The 16,117-nt window shown below is 40.9% G+C and overlaps 1 protein-coding gene across 1 annotated transcript in view; it reads right to left on the bottom strand.

Annotated features, from left to right (window-relative positions):
• RUVBL1 (RuvB like AAA ATPase 1) overlaps positions 1–7,751 on the bottom strand; it is a 28,476-nt gene extending 20,725 nt beyond the window's left edge. The window contains exons 1-3 of the mRNA XM_074283758.1: positions 7,474–7,751; positions 5,480–5,566; positions 3,497–3,629 (exon numbers count right to left, since the gene is read on the bottom strand). Of these exons, the coding sequence (XP_074139859.1) occupies positions 3,497–3,629; positions 5,480–5,566; positions 7,474–7,614 (361 nt within the window). The 5' untranslated portion in view covers positions 7,615–7,751. The remainder of the gene's footprint in view (positions 1–3,496; positions 3,630–5,479; positions 5,567–7,473) is intronic.
• Positions 7,752–16,117: the final 8,366 nt, after the last annotated feature.

Below are 16,117 nucleotides of genomic sequence, written 5' to 3'. Positions count from 1 at the left end.
TTCAGGCCCCACTCTTCCCCTCCCCCTCCCACTGAGCAGGAATTCAAAGGCTGCCCAAGACTGAGGCTCTCTTTGATGACATTCAATGGGCTTCTCTTCTGCACCACAGTAGGATTAAGACTTTTTTCTCACCTTGCTGCAATGGACCAAGAGCCACAGCAAGTCACAAAATGGAAGCCAGAGAAATTTATCATTTCAGAACTAAAGCCAATTAAGTTATCTTTTGAGAAATCAACAGCATAAAAAAGTGAGTTTTGACAAGACTTTATCAGCTGTCAGCAAGGGTCACATTTTAAAAAACAAAGATTTTCAACATTTGGTGAGGTACTATTTGTAAATAAAACTCTGTTCTTCTAGATAGAATTAAATCAAGTCCAAGAATGAGTATACACATGTTAGAACTAAAGCAGCAATTATCATAATTAACATGACCAACAATGGGTTTAAGACATAAATGTAAAGGGGATCCAGATAAGCCCAACTTAAAGGAATCAAAATCTGGGTTCCAAGCATGCAGTCTGACCAACAAGATCCTCATCTTCAAAGAGATCTGTGGAAGACTCTCATTGGTCTTTCCACCTGACCTTCCTTGACCTTAAGAGAATGAAGATGTCTCCCACAAAGGCTTTCTTAAAGCCATTTATATTGTAATAAACATAATTAAGTCCCTCTGCTGGCCATAATCCTAAAAAAGACTGGATCCCAAAAGACTGGCTAAAAACAACCCATTCCTTGTAATGAGAAAACCAATTCAAGTCCTACTTAATTCTTTTAAAGAGTGAACAAATTCCGCTGTTACTCTTAATCAAGCTCGTTGCTTTCTCACTTTTCATTTAGCTTGAAATCCTACCCAGAAAAAGTCTGATTTTTTTCAACCCAGGTGTAAGCCAGTCTCCCTCCTAAAAGCTGTGTGTTTCCCAGTGAGAACACTGAACCTGGAAACAAGGAGACTTTCATCTGGGGCTCCCTGAGGCCCCCACTGTGTGGAATCTAGAGGAAGTGGTCTGGCCTTTCTAAACCTTCCATTCCTCATTGGTACCAAAAAACCCTCCAAAAACCAGAGGGATGGATCAGATGCTCTCAGATCCCTTTGATGTGAGAAAAAGCAAACTGGTGAATCCAGAAGACGCCCTCTTCAAAGACTTGGCAAAATGGACACCACCAGGACAGGAGAGCACCAATGCACTGCCAGTGTGGGCATCTAGCCATCTGCCCTGTGATCCCCTCAACCCAACCCACCTTTTATATCTCCCTGAAGGCTCAGCTAGGGAATGAGTCTAGAGAGGAGTTGCTCCAGGCAGGCACCCCCTCAGTCCGTGATCAGCCAACCACAAACCATGCTCTGCCCCATCAGGACCCCTGGGCAGCATCTTGCCGCTTTTGCCTTGTTGCCACTCCTCACTGTGATCATCACAGTCAAGCCAGTATCAGCGCTGCCCCTGAAAAGGTGATGTCCCCTACCTCAGGGTTCCAGTCACTGTCCCTGGGACCTCACCTTTGACTTAAGCTTCCTGAGTCCCTAATTCCTGATATATAGTATCTCAGTCTTCTGGGAAGACAAGGACTTTCCTTTAATATTTATTTCCCACCATCTGGAAAATGGCAGGTGCCTAATAAATGCTTGTGGATTGAGCTAACAGATGAGTTAAGAAAAAGGATATTTATTCTCCCTGCACAGTATATGCAAACATATATGATGAATAAAGCCCTGGGAGCTCCCCCAGGATGTCTCATGGTATGTCCTTCTACAAAACTGCTACAAAGTATTTATTTTCCCTAGTGTCATTAAGGAAGGCCCTTTCAGAAACCAGGAAACAAATATTATCAATTTTTTTACATGGGACTTATCTCTATAATACTATCAAGTAATCTTCCAAAAAGAAGAATAACCAAAAGATATGAATCTGTAATTTTCAAAAGAACATCAATAATCACACTAAAAAAATTCTTTAAGTCACTAATAATTAAGAGAAATGCAAATTAAAGCAATTTTGAGGCTCTACCTCAAATCTATCAAGTCTGGCAAAGATGACAAAAAATAAAAAGGACCAATGTCAGAGGGATTATGGGAAAACAGGCATATGGAAGGTATGTTGGAAGAAATATGAATTGATCCAATCATTCTAGAAAGCAATTTGAGACTGTACCCAAAAAGTCACTAACTATATATGTCTATATGTTATTATTTTATTAATTAATTAATTTTGGCCTTTGCCCCAACTACAATACTACCAGTTTATTACATCAAATAAGTTAAAGAGAAAAAGGATCTATATATTCAAAAATACTCATAGCAGCTTTTTTCCTGGTAGCCACAAATTGAAACTAAAGAAATATTTTCCTATTGGAAAATGGTTAAGCAAATTATGACATATGAATGCAACAGAATATCCTATATCATAAAAAATAATGAAACAATTTTAGAAGATCTTTATGATCTGATACAGAGAAAAAATGATTTTGAAAAACAAAATCTGCAGCAGTTCAAAGGAATGAAAACCAAATATACTTCTTGATTGAATAGTCATTTCACTCATGCCTGACTTTGTGACCTCATTTGGAGTTTTCTTGGCAGAGATACTAGAGTGGTCTGCCATTTTTCTCCATCTCATTATATAGATGAGGAAAATGAAGCAAATAGGGTGAAGTGACTTGCCCAGGATCACATAACTAATAAGTATCTGAGGCAGATTCAGTTCCTGACTCCAGGCCTGGGGCTTCTATCCACCAACGTGTTACCCAACTACCCCATGCCACTCATCTCCTAACAAATAATGAACTTAAAACTTTAGAGACAAATAATTAATGTTCAAGATTGTTTTGCCTAACTATATAGTTCTGTACTGAGGGCTTTACTTTTCAGGAAATTTTTTTTTTAATTGCTTAATTTTCAGCCAGGAATAGTGGGTGATACTAATTTTTAATTTTAAAAAATCACTTTTTAAATTAATTTAAAAGACTTTTAATCTTAAAATTTTAATTTTTAAAAATTTATTTAATTTTTAATTAAAAATTCTTACCTGGAAAAATAAAGGAAAACTTAAAATACAGTCTCTAAAATGTAATTCATTTTATAAAAATGTATTTAGCAAAAAACTTTACCAGCATTCATTTATTCTGTTAGGTGAAGTACATTTGTTCTATAACTATAGTGAGCATTTTGCTGTGATTTCTCTGGAAATGTATCTGCAGAGCATTTTAAGAAAGTAAAATGACAATCAATGATACAAGCAAAAGTAATAAATGCTTCAGAGTTGTTTTGTTATTCCAGACTCTTCATTTTTTACAAATAAAAAAACAGGCTGGTGGTATGTTACATGATTTGCTCAGTCACACAGAATTCAAACTCAGGTTCTCAAATATAAAGCTAAATAAAAAAAAAAAATCAGGAATCATAATTCAACAAATTCAAATCTGAAAAGCTGAATTCTATTAATTAGTTTTACTTCCACTGATGAGAGCATGAAAAATGTTGGTATACAATTCTGATACTCACCAATTGCCCTTCTGAAGTTTTCCATTAGAACTTCTGTCTTCTTAATTTCTGTAGAGTAGACTTCACTTCCCACCATTGGACAGAAGGGAACTTTACTACCCAACTCTTGAGCAATAGCCAGGGCAAGGGCTGTCTGCAAATGGCAAAAATAAAAAAATAAATAAATAAAAATTTACTTTTAACATTTTAAATAAAGTATTACTCTCTTGTTTTCACGTCATTTGATGAATTCACATGATACATTTCTGATGACTTTATTAGGCAAAGTCAATCTATAACTTTAGAAGTATCTTTAATCATAAAAACAAAAGAAGTAGAATCAATTTCTCCTCACATCTAAAAAGAGTGGATCATGATATGACAATGATGGAATACATTATTGCTGTATGTTTTTTATACATTTTTTTTTTTTAATACAAGGAGAAAAAAAACCCTGAATCCTTTAGAAATCTTCCTGAGAAAAAAATCTGAAAATGCCTGGTCAGCACTGAAATGGTTAAGTGATTTCTAAATCAATGATTCTAGCCTATCAAGTAAAGGGGTGGGAGGGCAGGGATAGGCAGGACCTTAGAAATATTTTAAGTGAGCATTTGACTCAATTCCACAAATATTTATTAAAGTACCAAATGCAAGGCAGTGAGAACATGAGGATAAGGTGATACTTACATACAAATGCAAAAGAGACTTGTAAATGCAAAGTCATATAAAGTTCCTATAGCATCAAGAATGAGTAAGGCTTGATGTAGGAGTTGACACCAAGCTGTGATACCTTGACAGAAGCTAGAGACTCAAAGAGATGGAGGTGAGGAAAAGTACATTTTAGACCAGAAGGTCTCCAGTGCAAAGGAGCTGATGGACAGGAAAGGGAGGGGAGGGGGAAACCTAAGCTGAGACACCTGAGAGCTGGAGCAGAGATGGCTTCACGAGTCACACGGTCAGATCCAAGCTTCAGAAATAGGTCTTTGGTAGCTGCAGACTGAAAGCAGATCAAGGAGGAGGCAAGGGCAATGAGCCTAACAAGAGGAGAAGGGTAGGAGGCAGGTAAAGAGTGGGCCCACAAGCAGGGCAAAGCTGAGCACCAACTGAGATCAGGGAAGGGGACTGAAGAAGGGGGCTTTCTCCCAAATGACTATTCTTGTGATTTCTTGATTCTGAGGTAAGAGCAGGAATAAGGCAAGCACTCATTCAATATATCTGCTGTGTACGAGATACTTGTATCAGAAACCATGAGGGTTTTAACAAGTTCAATAAAACCTGGTAAAAGACCAGACTACCTGCAAGTCAAGAGTATTTCCTTCTACCCCCTGGTCAGTTATGGGAGCCCTTGGAGCTGAATCTGCAGGGATTTTGAGAGTTGTTAAATTCTTATCACAGATTATAGCGTCTCCATTCTGTGTGTTTTGAGAGAAGTAATGTCAATCATTTAGTGGATCTCAGAAGACAGTCTTAAACCCTCATAATATCTCCCCCTCTTCTGAACGCAGCTCCATATTGTGGTCAGTGCTACTTTTGAAAACCACTCTTTTTTTTTTGTGTTCCTACTCCTCTTTCTAGGTTTTATGGTCCTTACTGGGAGGGACTGTGTCACAAATCAATGCTCATTTCCATGGCGTTCCCAGAGCCAACAATGTGGAAGGTTATCAATCAGCACTTGTTGAATTAATTTCTTACTCTTCAACTGAAAAATTGCTTTTATAAATTCTGGGAAGCCAGAGACCAGAATGCAGTTTTCTGCAAGGAGAAGGAATAAGATGTAGAAGACAAGTTTCAGACAATGAGCCTCCTCCAAGGACCTCAGTCGCTCTTCCCTGGAAGGGTGCCAAGAGAGTCTCAATGTTAGATACCCAACTATATTACTTCACATTGGTCCTTTTAAAGAGACCCAACCAACCTGGGGAAACAAAGCATGGTTAAGACATGGGTTCAGTTTGGCTTAGACACTGGGACCACCCTGGATACATTAGAGGAAGGAGAAAAAGATACCTTGCCGGTTCCGGGAGGTCCTGCCAACAAAACAGCTCTCCCAGCCATTTTCTTGCTTTTGATTAATTCTACGATCACACCACATGCCTACACGCCACCAATGGAAAAGAAATAGCATCAGTATTAAATCTCACAAGAAGTGCAGGCCATTCTATCGAACACTAGTTCCCATGGCCAATCTGGGCAGTCTGCCATGCAGCAGGCTTAACCAGTGGTCCATGTCAGCAGGGTGACAGGCGACAAGAAGCCAGCACAGGACCCTGAATGCTTTCACGTCCCCCCCGTGGGGGGTCACCGAGGCCAGCCTGGGGCCTCCACATCAATGGAACCCAAGACCCTGCAGGTCCAAGGACCACTGGCTTAAGATGTGCAATGAACACGAAGCGGTGATCAGCTGGTCCTCTCCTTTTCTGAGGGGCCCAGGGAAGTCAGGGGTCACAAAGGCATCAGTTACTTGCTGAGCAGGGAATCACAACCCAGGCCTAAATCTAACCCTACCATGCCCAACCTGCAAAGGCTTCCAAAGCGCACCCAGCAACAGAGGGTCAGTGCTTATACTCGAAAGACCGACTTCTGCTCATTACCAGAAGGAGCCAGGTGATAAACTGGGGGGAGGGGAAGGCCCCGCAGCCCACGGAGGGGCTGGGACACGCGCTGGAAAGGAGGGCCAGGACGAATCAGAGCTGGCTGAAGCACACGCTAAGTGTGGAAACAGTTCGCAGCATTTTGGTGCTAGAAACCCCGGCCTCCTTTCGGCCCAAGAGGCGCACAGTGAAGCATTTACTCCCAGGCAGACCCTGTGCCAGGCAGAGATGCAAAGGCAAGAACTTTACCAGCTCCGCCCCCAGATCCCACATTCTCACTGAGCCTGAGGACTCCCTGAGGGAGGTCGCCCATTTAACAGATGAGAAAACAGAGATGGTCCCCCGTTCAAGGGCATTTTGTTTTGTCTCTGAGTAGCCCATGTACAGAATATGGGAGAACCTTCCATTATGTGGCACAGTAAGCCGCGCCATCACGACCTTTTGGCAAGAGCCTACCGCTTTCTGATGGACGTGGAGATCTTCGACACAGAGAAGATCTAACTCGGTTCCAATGGATGGACAGAATCAGCCACACCCAGAGAAGGAACCCTGGGAAACGAGTGTAAACTCTTTGCATTTGTGTTTTTATCCCAGGTCATTTTTTCCTTCTGAATCCAATTCTTCCTGTGCAGCAAGGAATTCGGTTCTGCACAGATACTGTATCTAGGATGTACTGTAACACATGTAACATGTATGGGAATGCCTGCCATCTAGGGGAGGGGGTGGGGGGGAAATTCGGAACAGAAAGGAGTGCAAGGGATAATGTAAAAAATTACCCATGCAAATGTACTGTCAAAAAATGTTATAATTATAAAATTGAAAAAAATACGAGAGGCTACAGTTGGGTTCGGTTTCCACAGCTTTGCTTGGCTGGAACAGCCCGGGGGGAGGACTCAGTGGATGTGCCCCGGCTCCCTTTGGGCGAGCGCTCCCCCACGCTGCTTTCTCCTCTGGAATGGAGGCCTGGCTGGTTTACTTACATTTCTAAACCTCTATTTTTAGTGAAGACCACAGTCCATCACTCAGATGTACTTAGTGTACGTAATGCTCATCACGGGGAGGGGGGGGGGCCTCAGGAGCTGTCTGGAGGAACCTCGCGGCAGTGCCTCGCACACAGTAGTGGTCCCCAAGTGTTAGGTGTGCTTGTACCCCCTGCTGGCGGGCGCCCACTTCGGAAACTCTGAATTCAAATCCCCTCAGACACTGAGTGGCTGGCTGGGCCCTGGGCAAGCCTCCCGCCTGCCTCAGTGACCCTGCCGGTAAAATGGGCACCACTTCCCCGCCCCCTGCAGCCCCCGCTCTCCGCGTCTGGGCCAGGGGCACGCGGACCCTGCGGAGGCCGCCGCCTCGGGCAGGAGGAGCTCTAGGGGCGGCGGCGGCAGTGGGGAGCAGGCCCTCCTCGGCCCCTACCTCGCGGGCGTTCTCCTGCCCCACCAGCCCGGAGGCCGCCTGCTTGGCCAGGCCGCTTTCGTCCAGCCCCAGCCCCTTCACGTGGCTGTGCGAGGCGATGCGCTGCGTCTTCGTGGTGCTCTTCACCTCCTCGATCTTCATCTTGCCGCCGACCGCGGGGCAGACGAGGCTGCGAAAAGGCGGGCGAGGAAAGGACAGCGGCAGCCGCTTTCCGAGCTCGGGCCCAGCTCCGTTACCATGCGGCCGTTACCAGGGCGTCCTGCCGGCGTCCGTCCCCCGTCGCCGGCCATTGGGTGCGGTGGCGCCAGCGGCCCTTCCTATTGGATGGAATCCGCGTCCTTCATCCGACCCGGGAGGGCCCGCCCGTCTACTTCCGGGTGTGCTACTAAGGTAGTTTTCCCCCGCAACTACCGGGAATCTGCACTTCCTGTCTGTTGCTGGCTGGGGGTGGGGTGGGGCCGGGCCCTGCACGTGCACCTAAGAGAGAAAGAAAAAAGAGATCAAGAAAACGTGTGTTTGTGTACGTGGGCGGGCTCTGTGCGTGTGTTTGCCTGTGTGTGTGTGTGTGTGTGTATACGCTGTGCATGTGTGTGCCTTGCACGTGCAATTGTGTGTGTGTGTGTGTTTGTGTGTCTAGGAAGGGAGCTGCCGGGTGAGCAGCAGAGGGTGGAGAGCCAGTGCGCCTGCACGTGGGTGCAAGCTCCCCCGAGCCGGCCTGAGCCGCTCTTGCAGGGCTTTGGGGCTGCTGGGGGTAACGGTTTCATTGGGCCGCGCCGGTCCCCGTGGGATGTCTAAGACTCCCAGGCTCTAGGTCTGTGTCTTGTTGCCCGGTTACAGAGAGGACTGGGGTGATGATCTCCGGAGGGCTTGGAGGGTGTTTCCTGGGTGGGCACTAAGGCGGCTGTAACCGGGTTGTGGGAGGGGCTGCAGCATTTCTTGTCCCAAGAATACTTCTTTTTTCCCGATCTCCTTTCCAGTCTCCGATGAGATCCTCTTAGACTTGGAGTCAGAAAGTTCTGCCTTAATTCCTGTGTGATCACGGGCAATGCACTGAATTTCTCCATTTGACCTTTGAAACTCTGTAATTGTTTTAAACAGCTAATGTGCCACACATACTTTTTGAATGGAGAATGGGAAGAATTTGGAACTGAAAATAAAATATTTTGAATTGATTGATGGGACCTCAGTTTCTAAGGCTAATAAGACTGCGGAATTTACTTTGAGGAATATTATTAGGCTCACAAGAGTTATGTCTATATACATAAACGTATGTCTGTACTAATACACACATGGGTGCCTGGGTCATTATTCACCCACCTCAGTCATGTCTGACATGGGCTTCCTGGCAGGCCCTGGAGTGGTTCGCCACTTCCTTCTCCAGCTGATTTTGCATTTGAGGAAACTGAGGCCACCGGGTGGCGTGGCTTGGTCAGGTCACGTAGCAGTATCCGAGGCCAGATTCGCATTCACAGAGCCGAGTCTTCCGGACTCCACGCTGGACATTCTGGCCCCTTCACCACCTTCAGGCCCATCTCCACCACTAGCAGCCAGATATGAGAGACATCTTAACAGGAGGAGGGGTATCCATGGCAACTGTCACTCCATATATTTCCTGAAAGAGTGATAACTAGAATTTTTGTTTCTGAGAAGACCGAGCTGGCGACTTGGCTAAGTGGAAAGGTGGGCTGCCGGCTGCTTGGGGGCGGAGGGAGGGACAGGACTGCAGAAGGAGGATGTCCCAGGGCAGAGCTAATTTGGGAAAGAGATGAAATTCACATCCATTCCATTACCTTGTTGCCAGACTGAACCCAAGGGGCTTTGATCCTTTGCTTTCCTTTCCTAGAAAGGATCGTAATTTGGCAACCCTGATATAAACAGAAAGGAATCCCTGCCATTGCCCCATGCCCCGTGGTTCTGGCTTCGCGCTTATTCCGTTTTTTTCCTAGGGTTTCCTCTGCCCTTCTCAGACTGCTCCCTGCGACGTCACGAGATGGGGACGATTGTCCTGGACTAAATGTGTACTATAGGAAGTCATTGCCCAGGGTCCCATAAGTCTTCAAATGTCAGTGGGCCGGGCTTGCGGATGCCTCCTGCTGCCAAGTGGTACATTATCAGAGGGAGAGAATGTATAGGAATGACTTCACCTTTTGACCTTCAACCCCAAACCTCACTTCCTGTTTTCCTTAGCGGGACCCTCAGTGCCCCATAGCATTAATGTGAGTGAGCCTAGGGCTAATGTTTCACTGTTCAAAAAAAAAAAAATTCAAGGCAATTTCTGCTCTGTTTGGGGACGACACGGAGGTGACCCTGAGTTCTCGAGGGTTCTGCCAGCAGACAAAACAATTGAAGGTTGTAGCCTGGCTGAGTACTAAGTCCATGATCTGCCCTAGCCTCCGCATGTTGACAGAACTTACTCTTGTGGGACTAATGATCTGTGAGCTTTCAGCATTTTTTGCTAGATCCACACCTTGATACCATGGCACTGATACAATCCTCCTGCGCCCCATTTTCTACCACCCCTGGCAAGGATCCTTTGAAGTTCTATGATTCCTCTCACCATCCCCTTGATTTTTCGGCCATCCTTCCCTAGGCACCACTTCCCTGTGGTTCTTATCTTCCTCTATTACGATGCAAGTTCTTTGAGGGCCAAGACTATCTTACTTTCTGAGTTTTTTTTTCCTTTAATTTTCTGCCCTGGACATAGTACTTAGCATATAATTAGTGCTTAATAATTTTTTAATTTATTCCTAATTTGGGTCTCAAATGACCAATAAGTTGATAAATATTATAAAACTGACATTCTCACTATAAAGCCATGAAAATAAATATAGGAAGTTACAGTAAAATGGAGGGTAGGATCATAGGTTTTCTACCGAGAGACAAATAAAGGAGTTAGAAGAACTGGCTGTATCATATGTCCAAGAGTAATAAGTCTCATTTTCTGGGACAACTGGCTTTTTTTAAAATTATTGCAATGCAGTGACAAAAATATACAAAATCACAATAAAGACAATTGCCATTTATAGTCTCAAGTCTTGTAGAACACGAGGGAATCATTTTTTAAATTTTTATTAATTTATTTTTTTATTATAGCTTTTTATTGACAGAACATATGCATGGGTAATTTTTCAACATTGTCCCTTGCAATCACTTCTGTTCCAACTTTTCCCTTCCCCCCCTGAGTCACCCCCTCCCCTAGATGGTGGGTATTCCCATACGTGTTAAACATGTTAAAGTATATCTTAAAATACAATATATGTATATACACCCATACAGTTCTCTTGTTGCACAAGAAAAATCGAATTTAGAAAGGTAAAAATAACCTGGGAAGAAAAACAAAAATACGAGCAATCCACATTCATTTCTCAGTGTTCCTTCTCTGGGTGTAGCTAATTCTGTCCATCATTGAGCAATTGGACCTAAATTGAATCTTCTCATTGTCGAAGATATCCATTTCCATCAGAATATATCATGAGGGAGTAATTTTACGAACCTTTCAGAACCTTTCAAATAAGATCATGCGAATTAAATCAACTTTCATGCTTTCTGATTTCAATACAAAAGTCATCATAGAGAAGAACAGTTGGAAAATATGTCTCAGGATCCAGAAACCCAAGAAGCAAAAAAATTTGATAGAACAAATGTATACAAACCTATATATTAGGAATCTTTTCTTCAAGAAGAGATTTGGGAGGCATTAGACATGGAGAGCAATGATTAACATTATTTAAAAAAGAAAAATAAATGTCTATACTTGAAACATGAAATGATTAGTACCAATGTAGGAATTGTTTCCAATTCAGTTGTTTGTGTGTGGAAAGGCCATCCAATTATAGAGAAAACATCAAAATTGATACCAAATTAGAATAAAAGAAAAACAATGAAAAGATATGGAATGCAATTAAAACTATTTTAATTTTATTTGTTTAGACAAGAAAATGGAATCAGGTAAAAAAGGATAGATATTAACTTGTAGTCTCATTATTTTCTATAAAGGCTCAATCAGTGAAAAGTAATCACTATGGCGGAGATTCCAAAAGGACCTAGAAATCATCTAAACTTACAAACATTTGATTTCCCTATGAAATAGAGAAATATGGTGGCCAAGGGCAGTACTGGTTTACAATAAAAACTCACTTAAAAATGTTACAAAGCCAGATGATAAATTATTACAAGTAGTGTCACCTCATAAAACAGTAAAAAGCAGTGGAGGGAAAAAGTAGCTTATCAAAAATTTGGTGTAAGATCCAGTAGAGTGAAATCCTCTCAGATGTTTAAGGATGATACTGAAAGGAGGGCAAAGATTCATTAAGATCTTTATAGCAAACTGTATTCTGTATTAATAATAGAATCATTATATTTGAACTTCCAAATTGCTGTTATTGATGTTCTGAAAGAGATAGTAGAAATATCATAAGAATTAAAAGTAGGAAGACAAGTCAGATCAAATCAAGGGTACATAGCGCAGCTCATTATGGAAACAAAGCATTTTTGGAACCATTGAAGAATCAGTTCTCAAGCTATCTGAAAGAAGGGAAATTCTCAAGCAATTGAAAAAAATGTACAGTTGTTATTACTATCCAAACAAAGATCATCATGAGTATATCAAGGTTATTACAAATTATATTTTACCTTAGACCGAATTTTTATTGTAATGAAATTGACTGAAATGTGGAACATATACTTTTTAAAAAAATTCTTTGTTGACAAAAAAATTTTGAGTTTGATAACAATTAAACTGTTCATACTTTCAAATGAGATAATCTCTCTGTTAGGACAGAAGAGTCCCATATATACCAAAGTATTGATAACATTATAATTTATGATAGCAAAAAGTAGGAAAAAAATAATGTGCCTAACAATGGAGAGATGATTAAACAAATTGTGGTAAATGAATGAAATAGAAATGAATAAATCAGAGACATATATATGAAGAAGGTACACCCCTGAACACTACAAAGCCTCCTAAATGAGATTCATAATTACTCAAGAGTTTGGCCTATATTATCTCCACTTTAGAAGTAATCTAATAAAAATCATCATCATCATCATCATCATAACATTTATTTATATAGCAATTTAAAGCTTATAAAATATTTTACAGACATTTCATTTGAGCTTCACAAGAATCTAGCAAATGTTACTTTTATTATTATCACCATTTTACAGATGAAGAAATTGAGACTCAAGAGATTCACATGACAAGGGGAATATAGTTAGGAAAAACCAAGTGGATGAAGAATGCCTAATAGACAGCATAGAGTAGTGGATAGAAGGTAGCCTCAGGACCAGGAAGATTGGGGTGCTAGTACATGCAGGTTGTGTGACCCTAATTAACCTATCAGTACTCTGAATTTCAAAATTATATAAATCACCCAGAGGGTTGCATAGTGATTGCTAGAGGAAGTTTCCTCATCCTGGGAATGCTTTCTCTAAAGCACTGAAATCATAAGTCTAATTCCTATGATGACAGATCAAAGAGTCAGTTCTTCAGTGCATATTTCTACAGATGGACAATGTACTGAACCTAGAATTGAAAAAAATGAATCTAGTACAGAAAGCTTTCTTTTTTTTTTTTTTTTTTATTAAAACTTTTTATTTACAAAGCATATGTATGGGTAATTTTTCCAATATTGACCCTTGCATAGTCTTTTGTTCCATATTTCCCCCTCCTTCCCCCCACCTCCTCCTCTAGCTGGTAGGTAGTCCAATACATGTTGAATATGTTGAAATACATGTTAAATCCATTATATGTATACATATTTACACAGTTACCTTGTTGCACAAGAAAAATCAGATCAAGAAGAAAGAAAAAGAAAAACTGAGAAAGAAAACAAAATGCAAGTAAACAACAACAAAGAGAGTGAGAATTCTATGTTGTGTTCCATACTCTGTTCCCACAGTTCTCTCTCTGGATGTAGATGGCTCCCTTCATCACTGCACAAGTGAAAAATACATATGTATGTATAAATATATATATCAGGCAGTATTTATAGTAGATAGAATGATGAATCAGGAATTAAAATTATGCCTTTGCCTTTTCCTAATTATACAAATATAAACAAACCACAGCCCTTCCTAATCTCAATTTCCTTATGTAAATGGTAATAATAGTATCCATATCATAGGCCACTGTAAAGTTTCAGTGATGGAAAAAGTTTTTCACACCTTAAAAGGTTTATGTAAGATCAATTATTATTATTATATATTTGCAGTCTGTGGAATATCACAGTCTCCATGGAAATCAAAACCAAGAGTTACCCAAAAGAGAAAGGAATTTTTTAAAGCCTTTGTGCAATGTTGGGGGTCTATTGGATTCCAAGTCCAAGGGTGAAGGTGTTCTGACTATGGGCTGTAGAATTATATGCAGACTTACTTAGCTGGGGAAACTCCTTTATCTGTAACTGGGTAGAGATCTACAATACTCTTTAGTTTGAATACCCAGGGATCTTGTGAATAAAAGGGACAACCCTAAGCCTCTATCTGGATTAATCCAGTTATGCCAGAAAGGTCTTGTTTGAACTACTTATTGTTACTAGTTTATCTCCTCACTTTGCAGGAGGAGCACAAGGACTTTTAGTGCCTCCTAACTTTTAGCCTTTTGACTCAATTTCAGGTGACTCTAGTATGGTTTTGATTTTTCTCTGGCATTTCTCCTATGATGCCATTAATGACAATCATAGTCAAGATGGGCTGGAAATAAGGAGACAAAGATAAGCCAGAATCTGGTGTTTAAGATGCCACTGAATTTTTAAAATCCTGCTCTGTATTTTTTCACTCTGAAATTGGTTTGGATGAGTTGCGGAAGCTTCAGATCAGCCTATAACCACAATTTATCTCTATAGTGCAAAGTGTTTTCCTTATCATTCTCTTGTAAAGGGAATATATTATTTTCTCAAGAATGTATAATAATTTTCCCCAGAGTTGGCTGGGACTAGTGCCTTGGATAGAATCCTGGGCCTTGAAGCAGGAAAACCAGAGCTCAGATCAGACCAGACGGAGTGGTAGTTTGACCTTTGTTCTTGGAGAAGATCATGACATCAGGGAGATGACTCTGTGACATGCAGGGGAATTGGACGTAAGCGAGGAAAGGCTGGATAAGGTCACCTGCCTCACTTTTCCCTCCACAGATTACATCTGGGTCCAGTGTCAGGACATAGATCAGGATGACTGGAGATAGACCTGGATGCAATGGGAGATCTTGGCCTTAGATCAGGCCTCAGACACTAATTGCTCTGTATTCCTGGGCAAGTCATTTAAACTGTAAAACGAGGATCCTAATAGCGCCCACCTCCCAGGGATGATGTAAGAATTAAATGAAATGATCCTCGTAAAAAGTTCTTAGCACAGGACTTGTAACATAGTAGGCTCTATGTTTGCTCTCTTCCCTACTCCATCTCTCAGAGGAGTTCAGTATCCGCCCATGGTTACCTGGCTTGGGAATTGGGATTCAAATGCAGATTCAAGACTCCCCAATCAATTCTCTTGCTCACCTGTGACTGCCTCTCAGTCACCAAGTATGAGAAGCACAGCGGAGAACCCCTAAAAAGCTAACCCATGTAATTAATAATTTCACTCAAGATAATGACAATGATGAGACATCATACCAAAATTTGTGGGATGCAGCTAAAGCGGTAATAAGGGGAAATTTTATATCTTTGGCGGCTTACTTGAAGAAAATAGAGAAAGAGAAGATCAATGAATTGGCCTTGCAACTTAAAAAGCTAGAAAAAGACCAAATTAAAAACCCCCAATCAAATACTAAACTTGAAATTCTAAAGTTAAAAGGAGAAGTTAATAATATTGAAAGTAAAAATACTATTGAAATAATAAATAAAACTAAGAGTTGGTTTTATGAAAAAACCAATAAAATAGATAAACCTTTGATAAATCTGATTAGAAAAAGGAGAGAGGAAAATCAAATTGTTAGTCTTAAAAATGAAAAGGGGGAACTGTCCACCAAAGAGGAGGAAATGAGAGAAATAATGAGTTACTTTGCCCAACTTTATGCCAATAAATTTGATAACCTAAGTGAAATGGAGGACTACCTCCAAAAGTATAGGCTTTCCAGATTAACAGAGGAGGAGATAAATTGCTTAAATAGTCCCATTTCAGAAAAAGAAATAGAACAAGCTATTAATCAAGTCCCTAAAATAAATCTCCAGGACTAGATCGATTCACAGGTGAATTCTACCAAACATTCAAAGAACAATTAGCTCCAATGTTATATAAACTATTTGAAAAAATAGGGAATGAAGGAGTCCTACCAAATTCCTTTTATGACACAGATATGGTACTGATATCCAAACTAGGTAGGTTGAAAATGGAGAAAGAAAACTATAGACCAATCTCCCGAATGAATATTGATGCTAAAATCTTAAATAAGATATTAGCAAAAAGACTCCAGAAAATCATCCCCAGGATAATACACTATGATCAAGTAGGATTTATATCAGGAATGCAGGGCTGGTTCAATATTAGGAAAACTATCAGTATAATTGGCCATATTAATAATCAAATTAACAAAAATCATATGATCATCTCAATAGATGCAGAAAAAGCATTTGATAAAATCCAACATCCATTCCTACTAAAAAGCTAAGCCATGACTATATAAGGAATGTTTCAGTACAAAAGGTCCTTT

Source organism: Sminthopsis crassicaudata, chromosome 1 (genome assembly GCF_048593235.1).
Source record: "Sminthopsis crassicaudata isolate SCR6 chromosome 1, ASM4859323v1, whole genome shotgun sequence".
In the NCBI taxonomy this organism is placed as follows: Eukaryota; Metazoa; Chordata; class Mammalia; order Dasyuromorphia; family Dasyuridae; genus Sminthopsis; species Sminthopsis crassicaudata.
This window is presented reverse-complemented; position numbering and strand designations above follow the sequence as displayed.